Source organism: Melanotaenia boesemani, chromosome 11 (genome assembly GCF_017639745.1).
Source record: "Melanotaenia boesemani isolate fMelBoe1 chromosome 11, fMelBoe1.pri, whole genome shotgun sequence".
NCBI classification, from domain to species: Eukaryota; Metazoa; Chordata; class Actinopteri; order Atheriniformes; family Melanotaeniidae; genus Melanotaenia; species Melanotaenia boesemani.
In genome coordinates this window covers 7,700,499-7,714,204 of record NC_055692.1, presented here as the reverse complement: position 1 = coordinate 7,714,204, position 13,706 = coordinate 7,700,499, and the positions used below count along the sequence as shown (strand labels likewise).

Below are 13,706 nucleotides of genomic sequence, written 5' to 3'. Positions count from 1 at the left end.
TGAACATATAAGACTGGAGGACCAACACTGCTGCACAGAGGAAGGCGATGAGTAGATTTTATTTACTAATATTTTTAATGTGTGCAGTATAATGGCAGAGATCTTCTACCAGTCTGACAAATACTTAATTTGGTTTCCCAGTGGTTTGTGGCTGAGAGAACATTAGGGACAGTAATGTCAACAGGCACAATAAACTGGTTCAAATGTTCAAATCAGTGTCTAAACAAGCAGATAGATATATAGATGTACCACAGTATATTTGCAGTACATCTGAATGTATTTTAATTGTGACTCACTTGCTATTTGAAATATCAGTTTTTAACAAATATTAATTCTGTGAAATAAAATTAATTGAAATGACAAAATTATCTATTTCTACAAACCTGGAGCATCTTTTAAAGTTATACTTAAACCACTGAGTGATCCATCGCTCCAAAAATAGACGCTCTTTGGGCTCCGCACACAACATTCGCGCATGCATAGCGTGACCTTTTAGTGCAGCTGCCTGGGAAGGCTGCACACACGGTAAGGAGCTGAATCACGACCCATACGGTGACGATTTAACCAGCTAAACCCACCGTAAATGGGTTTATCACCACATCAGACGTTACTTTCACCACTGTTCTCCTCGACCTATTGTATTGGATGGATTATCTTATTTACCTCTCACCGAAAAGCCTTACAACGCCCAATCAGCAGCGGCGGCCATTGCTCGGTCACTGACGCTGGAGGTGAGTGAGCTCCATTTCAGTGGCTAGCTAGCTGCGGCAACCGCCGGCTAAGCTAAGTAGCTAACCGGCTAGGCTAGCGAAGGACTACAATCTGTAATGACGTACTAGCATGATCCCGTTCTGCCGGGGCACTTTTTTCAGTTTTACTTTTTGTTCTTCACAATTGCCATTAGGTTTTAACTGTTTTTATAAGTGAAACTGTCATGGCAATTTGACCATAATTAAAATAATAATTTGGATAACTATCTATTTTATCTTTTTTTGTAACGTTAATGGAAAATTACCGAAATGCTAGGGTGTCAAGTTACGTGTTTTTTTAGTCAACATAATGCGGAATAGGGAGTGATGTGAAAGATATTTAGAAAAACAAATCGTTTATAACTTGTGTTAATGTCACGACTGTCAGATTTTCGATGGTACCAGCGTAAACTGTATTGCTATATAATATTCAGCTAACCTGTTATGCTAATGTCAGCGCCGTCAGATTTTGTCAGACGAAGTTGGTTAACCTGCCAAGCATACTCCCTTTGTGTCTGGCTCTGTTAGTGATTGTGCAAGCTTTGCTGTTTTATGCTTTCTTGATAACTTGTAGTTATAGCACGTGTGAGAGTTGTAACCTGATCCATGAATGTTCTCTGTCTCCGTGTGGACTTTAACAGAACACTGTAATCTGTCTCTGCAATGGCAGTCTTTAGTCACCAAGTGCTCCTTGCAGTCACAAGATCAAGGTAAGCAGACAGCACATATTTACACTTGTCATTTTATAGTAAACTAGGAACAAACAGGCAGTGCAGAGAATAGCATATCTTATCTGGATAACGGTTTGGTGCATTCTGCTGCGTGTCAATGGGTGCAGGCTGTGTCTACTGCAGTAAACACTAACACTGCATCTCATAACTTTGGTCACACAGAAAAGGTACTCATGAGGCAAAACGAGAAAAGACTGCAAAGACCTCATGTGTACCTGATTTGCCTGACCTTAATTTTCTTCAAACTAAATTACTTTGCCCCCTGCAACTACACAGTATTAATTCAGCACCACTTTATTATTGCAACACCTAGTTCAAATAAAATGGATCTCCAACAGCTTATTGTCAAGTTCTGGACAAGTCTGTTAATGACCCAGTCATTTGAATCAGGTGTGTTGCTGCAGGGATACATAGGACCAATAACTGCAGGATACTGTCACTCAAGGACCGGAGTTGGTGATCCCTGGTATATTGTAATGGTTTTTATTTAAGAAAAAATAATTATCCTGATCTACCTTAGTTTTCCAAACTGTCATCTGTATTGTGTGATAAGTAAGTCCTCATTTAGTTTTTCCTTTATTTACAATTTTCCTTTGCTAGTGGTTCCACAAGTAAAAGTAGTCATACTGATAAATCATCAGCGCTCCTGCCAGGATTGTAGAAAAATAAGCTTCCCAACTTGTAAAAAGATTGTGAACCACTGTTCTTGGCATCACAAGATTAATTGTAAATTGAAGGGTGCAATGCTTTATGTCAGACATGGTGTTGAGTTAAGGACACAAATATTCAGTGATGTGGTTTTGTTCACCACGCTGTGACCTCATATGTTGTTTGTTATAAGCATTAGTGTTTTCCAGAGCACCAAAATTCCTTTTCTCAAGCTATTAATGTGTATTTATTTTAGTGTCAGTGACTCTACACAGTGGGGGAAAAGCCAGCTGATTAGAAGTAATCACAAGAGACACAGTTTAATGACAGTATAATCTCTAAACAATGAATCACTTAGAAGAACAGGTGAAGGTTTTGTAGAAGCACACAATTGGCAAAGCTTAAGAGATGAATGCATGGTGTGATGATTCACAAAAGCATTTTAGAAAAATGTTTACCAAACATGACTGTATGACGTAGCAAGTCGCTTCTAAACAGTTATTATTGAGGTATACAGCATATTAGTCATTATAAAATCATCTGATGTGCATCACATTAACTAGTGCCTTGAAAATCAGTTTATTTTTCACAGAATGCAGATCACATGACCTGCATGTCTGCTGTTTACTTCCTGGAACTAGTTGCTTTCATTTGATGGGTCGGTTAGGTTAAGGAACAAGGTTTATGACACTAATTTTGAACTGATGTTTACTCCCCCGATGTCAAGCAGCACAAGAGAGGTGATGATCTGCAAATACTACTGGCCCATTTTTGGACAGACTAAATATGGCAGAGTACTATTAAATGCCACTATCTATAACATCCAGGCTGCTTAAAAATGTGGCAGAAATAAAGCTTATCCTCTCTTGTACTGGCACTACTGCAACACTGAGTGTAATTTTAAATAACCATTTTTGTGGTTGTGTTTAGCACTAGTAAACTGATAGTTGTGTGCAAAGATTCTTTAACATTTTTTATACAAAAATTCCTTCCTCCTTTTATTAATAATGGAGCATATTTTTTTATTTGGATTGTAAGTCAGTCGTTTTAGTTTTTTCCAGATTCTACTTTTAATTTTGTTTTTATTTATTTTGACCTGAAAATTTTCCACAAGGGTTTAGTCAGTCCTGTCTGTGACATAAGGTTTTGTTTAACAGGATGGTGCATGCACTAAAAAGGTTGTACTTTATGTACTTGGTGAGTTAATCAATAAAGCAGCAGATATATCAGTGGAACTTTCAGTAGATGCTTAACATATAGGCAAAGAGGAATCGGTTTGATATCTGTAGTTTTTCTTTTTTGATTTAATGTGCTGTGGCTAAGAAAAAACAAATGCCAGTTAAAACTGTTTAAGACGAACATGCATTCGATGTTTTGTCTGTATGTATCATGTTGAAATTAATTGGCCAAGCTCTTTAGGTTCATGCTTAAGACTATCAAGTATTAATGCTTTTACATTTTCTTTTTTTTAACTAACATTTCTTAAAAGTATACCTTGTGTTTTGGAAGCAAATGGCATTATTGATTTTTGTCAATCAGATTTTTCTAGAACTCAAAGTGATCAACTAAATTAATGTTAATGATTTCATTTATTGTAAGAGTGAAATTCAAAAGATAATCCTCCTTCTGGATGCAATCTTGATATTTATGCTTTAGGAAATAATCAATTATCAACTTTTTTTACTGCTTTGAAGCTATAATGCAGAATTTAATTTGAATGTATTTATAAAGTAAATTTATTCTCGCCTTACTTTTCTAACCAACTATATGTTATATGTCTAACTTTTTTTTTCTTGTCTTGTTCAACAGAGGATCTTATTTGTTATCCAAGAAGCACAGCTGTTCCTCTCTGACTTCCAAAGCTTATCTTCACATAGACCCTGCGCGCCACCTCTCATCGTCATTCCCTCTCAGGCACTCCCGCTACAGCTACCCCCACTGTTTCCGAGGCCACGCTCTCAGCCGTGGCCACAACTGCACCCTGCTCGCCCGCTCTCTACACAGCTCAGGTGTATGGCTCCAGGATGTAAAGCAGGAGGATACTCAGGCTTCCCCAGCCACTACCCAGAATGCTTCTACAGGAGATAAGAAGGACTCTGCTGCCGGACCTCAGTCCCATCCTCCTCCAGCACCCACCCCAACGTCCACTGCTTCCACAGCAGCTCCCGTCCCTCCAGTTCAGGAGAGGGCATTAGCAAAAAAAGCTCTGTATCAGAGGATTGTGGATGAGTTGAAGCATTACTACAATGGCTTCCGGTTACTCGGCATTGACATCAAGATTGCCGGCAGGATGGTGTGGAGGTTGTTGCATGGACAAGTGCTCACACGCAGGGAAAGGAGAAGGGTAAGAGAAGCCATGTATGGCATCATTCAGTCTAAACAGTTTTAATCTTCTGATATGAAATGGGTCCAGCCTATTTACAAACATGAGGGACACTTTTGAGCTGATACACCTCACCAATATAAAACAGTCAGGTTGGTTTTAGTAATAAATTTCAGTGTTTTCATACAAAATACAAAATTTTGACTACTTACAATGCTTTCATTATACACCAACAGCAGATTTTGTCTTCAGTGGGAAAAGAAAGCGACTTTGGGGCTATTATTATTTGGAGAAAACCTGGAATAATTACTGGTCAAATTTCTGTTTGTACATGTTCCACAGTCTAAACAAATCGATAATAAATCAGAAATAAAAAAAAGTTACTTTAAAATTTAGCCATGAATAAAAAAGAAGCCACTCTCAGATATGTGAGGCTTTCCATTATCCTGGCGGCAGCTAAATGTGGGCTTTATTTTTTATTTATTTATTTATTTTTATTTAATCATTATGGTACTCCTGTGGCAGAAACGGGAATCTTACTCGGTTGGATCTAGTATTATCTACACTGTGCCAGTGTTGCATGAATGTTAAATATCACACATATGCTGTGGCTTTTTGTCATGTCTTGGGTATGTTTGAAGCTGTAAGAAACATTAGTGTTCCTCACAGCTGACAGAATGACTAACTAATGCTTTAATAGAGGAAAAAATGGTTTAAATATTATAATGTCTGATAAGTTCCATTAACCAGCCAGTCTCAGAGCTTCATTTTGTTTCACTCCTTTTATTAAGGAACACATAGTGTGTGGTTTAAGCACTGCAGCCTTATGTGTCTATCAGCTCACTATTTTAGTCGGAGGGAGCTGTAGATGGAAAAAGGAAGATGTCAGCTTGTAGCTGTATGTTCTTACTTTTCTGGACTGAGGTTGAGTTTAATCTGTGGTCCTAAATCCTGACATTTGTCTAATTCTGTGTGACCTGCAAGATATTAAGGAGTAATTGTTAAACACTAATACCTTGATTACTTTGTTTTTCACAGTGGTGTAAAAAGCCTATTCAACTGGTAAAATTTTGCATGCTTGTGGATATATGTGATGGTACAAATTTATTTCTAATTTCATTCATTTTTGGGGGAAACTAGATGCTTCTCTTTATAATAGTCAGTATCTACAAATGGAGTCTCAATATGTGCTAAAAACTCTCTTAAATGCAGTTTAGAGGCATCATAGACATGATTAATTGTGAAAAAATATTCAAAATTTTGGAAAGTATTTATGAGCCCAGTAAGTTTTGGAAATGAAAAGAATCTAAAGTAATATTCATGCGTAAGTCCAACATTTCCATGATAATTTGACAATAAGAAATAAACCAGTTGTTGCTGTTTGGTGAACAAACATATTATGCAGATTGGCTGTTTGTTTGTATTCATTCACTGGATGACATCAGTGGAGGGTATCATCCAGGCTCAGCTGTAGCTAATGTTTGTTTATTGTAGCCAAATCTACCTCTGCTTGTCTCACCATTGGCTGTCATGTCTTATTGAAATTCATACATTCATTTAGTGCCGACTGGTCCCACTGTTAAAATTAGTCTCTATACATATTGACAATTAAAACAGTTTCCTGTGTGGTTATAGTCTTTAACAACAGTGATGGTAAAGTGTTTATTAATTCTATCACCACCTGAACTGGTTGTATTGACAGATTCTTACCTCTATATTTTAAATGTATCTGAGTACATTTTTATTTTAAGAAGAGAGAACATGGGTAGATTATTGAAAATAGTCATTTTCTGACCTGCTGACTGATTGCAAACATGCATCTGCAGAGATCCAAGCTGTGCACATGCCATGGTAAGACTATATTTGTGCTATTTTAAAAGAGGACTGACAGGCACATGCAAGAGATCTTACAGGCACACATTCTTCCAAAGACTTGAGCACTGAAAACAGCATCTCAGGCTTGATTCTGTCCCTGTTACCTACATTTTGTCATATTAGCATTGTTTTTCTTTGTGTTTACAGCTGATGAGGACATGTGCTGACCTCTTCCGTCTAGTACCCTTCATGGTGTTTATCATCGTTCCTTTCATGGAGTTCCTTCTTCCTGTCTTCCTCAAACTTTTCCCGGAAATGTTGCCCTCAACCTTCGAGTCAGAGTCCAAAAAGGCATGTGTTGTATACACACTCAGACACAAAAATGCACACCGTGCCGCCTGAGCAACCCAGGTTTCAGTTTGATTATGTAACTTCTCAAATAGAGCTGCTGTACTAAGAACCTCTGGCCATGTAGGCAGCTGACGTTATCTAATCCTGACAGTTAGGGCAAGTAAATGTATTACACGTTTATAATCAGTGTGGAAATGGTAAATGTTTTTTCACTCATAGCTTGTAGTATCAAGACATATTTATTTACCATTTTCTTTTACCCAGTTTGAATTAGTGCACTGCTTCATAATGTAGTCATTTGGTTATTTTTAATTAACTGAAAAATCTTAAACTGAATCAAGATGAAAGTGCTCATTTAAATCTTGTATTACCTATATGACCATTCTTTTTAACTTTTAATGTCCTTGTAAAGAAAAAAGTAAGTCTCTGATGTTTCCTGGTTGTTCTGAAACATGGCAGATTAATTCATAGAGATGTACTCGTGCTCCAGAATGGGTAGAAGTCTTTCCCCCTATGAAAAACTGACAGGAATGTCAACAACAGTTAGAGAGAAGCATGAAATTACTTTAATCTGATACATTGTCCATTTAATCTGCAGTAACTTTTATTTCTTTGTTGTAGGAGTACATACAATTCTCCTCCAAAAGCATTTGCTTGTCTTTTCAATAAATCCATTGTTTTTTGAGGAAATCTATTTTGCATTACACCATGCACTTTCAGAAACAGATGAGAGAAGTGGTCTGTGTTAAAAAAGGCAGCAAAACATTACAAAGTATGCAATATATATGAGAGAAAAGGTACAAATATTCTCCCTTTTTAAAAGAGTGGGAAAAATGTATTAAAACAGGTTTCTACACCTAAAAAGTGAGTCTGTGATGACTCTGCCTTCAGTTTGAGCTGTTTTTGGAGTACCAAGTTACCCCATATGTCTTCTTAATGCAGGAAGAGAAGCAGATGAAAGGTCTAGCTGCCAAGCTGGAACTCGCCAAGTTTCTCCAAGAAACCATTGCTGAGATGGCCCGAAGGAATAAAGCAAAGGCTCAGATAGAGGATGAGACGCAGCGCTTCTCCAAATATGTTCAAGAGGTAAGTAACAGGAAAGACAGTGCTGAGCACTGTGAAAAAAGAAGCATATATTGTTTTGACTGCTGTGCTGTTATTAAAGGTTGGCTTTGGCTAGCTAAGGTAAAGAAAAAATGCAATAACAGCTTGTGCACAAACTGAACCAAAGAACATTTTTAATAGTTTTAAAATGAAACATCATCAGTGATTATTGGAAATGTTTCTGTTGTGTTGAATAGGGGTATCTTTTACTTGATAAGACCGAAAAATGAGATGGAAGATTTGAAGCCAACTCTGGTATAATTCTGCTAACAAATAGCAGTGCAGCTGGAAGACATGAGCTCAAAATGGTTTTATTCCTCCACAATAGTAAATTAATACGTTGTTTCAGGTTCGGGGCACAGGTGAGCAGCCCACGACAAAGGACATCGTCCGTTTTTCAAAGCTGTTTGAGGACGAGTTGACGCTGGAACATTTGGAGCGGCCCCAGCTGGTGGCTCTCTGCAAACTCCTGGAGCTTCAGCCCATCGGCACAAACAACTTGCTGCGCTTTCAGCTGATGATGCAACTCCGAACCATCAAGTCGGACGATGAGGTCAGACACAATATCGTAACCCTGGAGTTGAGAATCTGAGGTTCTCTTGGTTTGATTTTTACAGTCCTGCGTGGTGGAGATAAACACATCAGTAGTCTGTATATTTTTTTCTTGAAATGAAATAATTAAGTTGGTTCCACCAGGAAATGAAATTAAAGCCGATTTTACAAGGAAAAAAAATACAAAATTGGCTGTTTATATGTAGTAGTGAAATGATTTGAAACAGGCTCCTTTTAAGGCTGGAAATCTTAATGTATTTGAGAAAAGAAAAAAGACATCCTGCAGTGGCCATTTGAACCTTTGTAGTTCTAGTTCCTCTTAATGTGAGGCTGTATGATTTTTCTCACACATATGCAGCAGTGTTTCACTTCCTCTCCGCTTCATCACAGATGATTGCAGCAGAGGGTGTGGCGGCCATGAGCGTATCGGAATTGCAAGCAGCATGTCGTAGTCGTGGGATGAGGTCTCTGGGTCTTACCACAGATCAGCTACGTCAGCAGCTGCAACAGGTTAGCAAATCAGGCTTTGTTTGTAGCTAAATCCTGCTTTTCTAACCACAGAAACCTTTTGATTCTTACTGGCTGTGGCTGAAGAGTTATTACATTTTGTGCTGTTGGTGATTTTTATGTTTTAATAAATACTTCTCTCCACCCAGTGGTTGGACCTGCACCTGAAGGAGAACGTTCCTCCATCGCTGCTGCTGCTCTCCAGAGCCATGTACCTCACAGACCTCAAACCAAAGCCCCATGTCATCCCGCCCATTCCCAAACTAGAGGTTCGACCTTTGTTGTTGCCTTCAAATAGCCTTGAATCCTTGGATATCCTTGAATATTTAGATTAGAGAGTGGTTTACGCTACCAAATATTCCAGCTGTATTATAGCTCGTATGTGTGTCGCTGCTATTTGGTGCGTTCAATATTCCTCCTCAATGGAGAGCACCAGCTGTTTCAGTTCATGTTTAACATTTGCAACAAAGTTTTGTCCAGAAGTTGTTTTAAATTGACAGTTAAATTCAACAGCTTTTGCACAATAATAATAATAAATAACTTATTTTAAGAGGAACTTGGTCACAAATAAACAAAAGCATATTTGCTGCATCGTGTTTCTTGAGGTGTGGTCATCTTATCATTTTTTATTCCCTGTGTTTTTTTTTGCAGAAAGCTGCTCCTCCTCCAGTGGAGAATACAGAAGCAAAAACAGCCTCAGTCCCTACTGAGAGGTTGGCAGACCCTGCTCTTATCATCAAAGACAGACAGGTCAGTGCATAGCTACAATAAAATGGATAGAAAATTGAGTCGAAGCTGCATAATGCATAACAGTTTAATGCATAACAGTGGAGGCCTTTATAGTACAGAAACTGGTTTCTTAAAGGAAAAACAATCAAGAAAATTGGTTTTTTGCTTTGTTCCTGGGAACTGAGATATGAAGATCTTTGCAACAGTTGGTATGACAACAGTCATGTATTGATTAGCTTGTCTTTGCATAAACATTGGTGGGCAAAATAGGAGAAGAGGCAACCCTAACTGCCAAGTTCACACAAGTTTTCTAAAAGCTTTATATTTCACATGGTCACCCATACATTTATTAAAACTTACATTTGGTTCCCATAAAGCACAATGCAGTTGTCTTCTGAATACCTACATGGTTAATTAGCTTAATCTTTACTGTCAGGAGTGAAGCTTGTCTCCTTTGCAAAAAAGCAAAGAAATGTATTTCCTAAAATGTCACAACTATTTATTTAAGCCTTACAAATTCATCACAATTTTAAAATTTATAAAGTTCTGAAATGTTTTTGGGGATTTTGGGTTTTCACAGAACAGGCGCAAGAAGGTTCATAAATATTTGGCTGCACAGATATAAACAGATCCAGAAGGGCAGTTGAAAGATCTATAAAATGAAATGATCATACATTTGCCTTTAGTTTTTTATTTCTCTCTACATTCTAGGTGGAAGAAATGAGAGACAAGGCACCTGTCATTTCAGACAAACCTCTGACGCCTGCTGAAGTCCTTCAGGTGAGCATCTGCAGTAGCTCAGACCTGCAGCATCCACAGAAACCAGCACGATGTTTGATGATTGCAAAGACCTATAAGTCCAGTTAGGTCTTCCTGTGATGATTTCTGTCACACGACATGCTAAAGTGGAAAGTAGCTGCTCAGTGGGTGCTGGGTTAAAGTGCTCCGCAGGTGGGGACAGAAGCTACCTGAATGGTCATAGAATAGAGACCCATTTAATTATTTGAAAGGAATCACTAGAATTGGAGAATCAAACTGCAACAAGGTATGTTTGTAAATCTAAAAGTCACCAATACACATTGAAAGTTCCTGTCTGTGGTGACAAACACTATTTTGTGCTAACTGGCTGGTATATTTTGTTTTTAAATATCTTGGGGAAAACTGATTGTCAGTCATCATGAATTTTGTTCCTCTGAGGCAGAAAAATAAGTTTCAGAAGCCTTCTCAAACTCCCAAACCCCTTTAGAGCAGAGTAACCCTGACAGCTCTATAAACAGACATGAAGCCATTGGCTCATCTGAAAATGATGAGCTACAAAACTAACTACTCACCGAAGAGTGTAACAAATCGTACATTATTTTTTTTCTTAGAAAAGTTCAGTCGTCATGACATACTTTTTTTTTTTTTTACCTTAAATGCTCTACATAAGTCTAATGTGGGCAGATTAGTCTGTTATATAACTTGTTTACCATAAAAGTTCCATTATTGAACACCTAGTTACTCAGATTGTTCAGGCTTGTTTTTTGCAGGTTAGTCAACATAAGGAAGACATTTAACTGCTCTTCTCTATTATCTTTAACTCTAAAAACATTAGCAAAGAACTTGTTACCTAAAATTAATTTAATACATTTTGAACAGGAGTTGACGCGTACTGTTTTTAAGATGAGTTCTGTGATCTCATCCACAGGCTAAAGCAGCAGCAGAAGTGACCCAGAAGAGCAAGATGAGTGCCAATGGTGTGTAAAGAGAAGCTGGAGCTTCAGGACTCTCAGCCTGGTGTCCTCAGGAGAGGAAGGGTGTCAAATGACTCCCCTGTGATGGCCTACATTTCAGTAGCCTTCATAAAAGTTCTATAACATCCTTTCGTTTCTCTGTGGACCATCATTTCATCCAGAGAGCCTCTTCGACCCTCTTGCTGTTACCCCCCAGAATAATTCAGATGCGTTAGCCTCATCTGTTCTCAGTAACTCTTCCCAACATTTACCTGGACTGGCACTAATGGTGTGATTTCTTTGACTTAGCGTCTGTGACGTGATGCTCAAACCGCCCTCTGCATTTTTTTTCCTCAGCTTATTTTCTGTTGGGCTCTCGCTGTGGTCCAGTCTCATCCTCCTCTTCCTCTTCCCAGTGTAAATTTGTAAATATGTATATTTTCCTCTCATACATCACACAATCAGCAGTTTTGTACAGTTTGCTATGCAAAGGCCAGCGTTTTCACTCTTAGTGGTTTTATTTAGTTTTATTTGCAGATGTGTAACATTTCCCTGAAACAATTAGCTGAACTTTTTGGTTCAGTTGCTGCCCCCACTTTTATTTTTGCTCCAAGTTTGACTGCGCTTTTAGGCTGAAGCATAAATCATAAATACACACATTCTGAACCTGCACTTGATAAAATGCAAATGGTTTAGTCAAAATGTCAGACATTCACCTTGTCTGCTTGTGGAAATGCATTTCTGGCCCTGCCTGTCAACATGATGGCGTAGTTAATGTAGTTTACTGCTGCTGTAATTAGTTATTGACATTAAAAATGTCTAAGCAGGCTCAGTCATTAAGTCCGGAGGTAGATCCTAAATCGCAGTCTGCCTCCACTTGTCACTCCAGTGAAAAGCCACTGAAAGGATGATCTGTACAAAAGACAGCAGATTTTATTTGCGTATATGTTTTGTGTTGTAACACTCAGATGGTAAATGTCTTTAAACTGAAAAGAGAAAATACTTGATGTAGTCCACATAGATATACTGTTATATAGGGGGGAAGAGATGAAATCCTAAAGCCACAAATAAGAGTAATATTTTTGGTATTGTGGCAATAAAAAAGGTAAATATACTGTGTAATAAATCATTTGCCCACCAGTCTATCTACATTTAAAACCAGAAGTACGACCCTCAAAGTCAATAATAAAAAGCTTAAAACATTTAGCTTGTTTTTTAAATTTCTTTGTCTTTTGTAATCCTCCCATTCTCCTGTATACATTAGACATCGAGTCGCTGTCCCCACATATTTTTTTATATTGCTGTTTATCTGTAGGCACCTTCTTCAGATGGATGCCATAAACTAAAGGACAATTTAGATCTAATAACTGCTCAAGAAAGTTTCTGTTACTGGTTTTGACATATGTGCCTAAGGCTAATGGGCGAATGTTGGCAGAGTTCTTTAATTTAAACCATCACCTCAGTGTGTTTGTAGTGCCCAGTTGCACCTTAACTGAATGTCTCCCCCTTCCCATTTGATCCATATGAATCCTTTACTGTTTGCGTGTCATCAGTGTTGATACTGATGGAAATGTGACCACCCTTTCCAAGCGCTGCAAATGCAGTTTGAAGGAGATTGAGAGAAACATTAAAAGGAATCAAAATATTATAGCTGCTTGCTGTCTGAAGTGTGCTTTGTTGCCATGTTGAAAGGGGGAAAACAAACAAGGGGGCTATGACCTACAAGAATTCATACTCAAATTAAAATAATATAACCCTTTACAGCTGTCTCCTGTCTTTGTTGATGCTACCCGTTGGATATGAATAAAATCAAATTCACGTGGCCTATTGTCTTCACATAAAATACAGGTTATTACAATTGAGTCATCTAGATCAGTGGTTTCCAACCTGGGTTCCAAGACCCCAAGGGGTCCCCTAAAGCAGAGGTCCCCAACCCTGGTCCTCAAGGCCCACTATCCTACAGGTCTTAGATGTCTCCCTGTAGCAACACACCTGATTCAAATTAATGGCTCGTTAGCAGACTTGTGCAGAGCTTGTCAGAGAGCCATTTAATTTGAATCAGGTGGGTTGCAACAGGGAGACATCTAAGACCTGCAGGATAGTGGGCCTTGAGGACCAGGGTTGGGGACCTCTGCCCTAAAGAACATTGGGATTTTGTGGAATAGTGGTTAGAGCTAGATTGTACTGAATGTTTTTAAGGGGCACAATTGTAAATATGAAATTGTTATGTTTTTTTTGTTTACTGATTTGGCCCACTTAAGATCAAATTGTGGTGTATGTGGCCCCTGAACTAAAATATAAATGTACCCCCCTGGTTTTAGAACCACTAATCCTGATTTTTGAAAAGTAGTTTTTATAACCAGAAGATGGCGCCATTTATTACGAGAACACTGTTGTGTGTATCTAAAATAGTAAATAATATGTTTGTACAGAGGGTGAGAACAGCCATGCTTGGCATTATTCTTCATCCACAAAATCATAAGGA

The 13,706-nt window shown here is 38.2% G+C and overlaps 1 protein-coding gene across 1 annotated transcript; it reads left to right on the top strand.

The window, feature by feature from the left end:
* Positions 1-485: 485 nt before the first annotated feature.
* letm2 (leucine zipper-EF-hand containing transmembrane protein 2) lies at positions 486-13,046 on the top strand. Its single transcript, XM_041999390.1, has 11 exons — positions 486-731; positions 1,391-1,459; positions 3,938-4,472; positions 6,474-6,617; positions 7,560-7,703; positions 8,071-8,274; positions 8,664-8,783; positions 8,930-9,049; positions 9,432-9,530; positions 10,221-10,289; positions 11,197-13,046. The coding sequence occupies exons 2-11, from the start codon at positions 1,413-1,415 to the stop codon at positions 11,251-11,253; spliced, it is 1,539 nt and encodes a 512-aa protein (XP_041855324.1). The 5' UTR covers positions 486-731; positions 1,391-1,412; the 3' UTR covers positions 11,254-13,046.
* Positions 13,047-13,706: the final 660 nt, after the last annotated feature.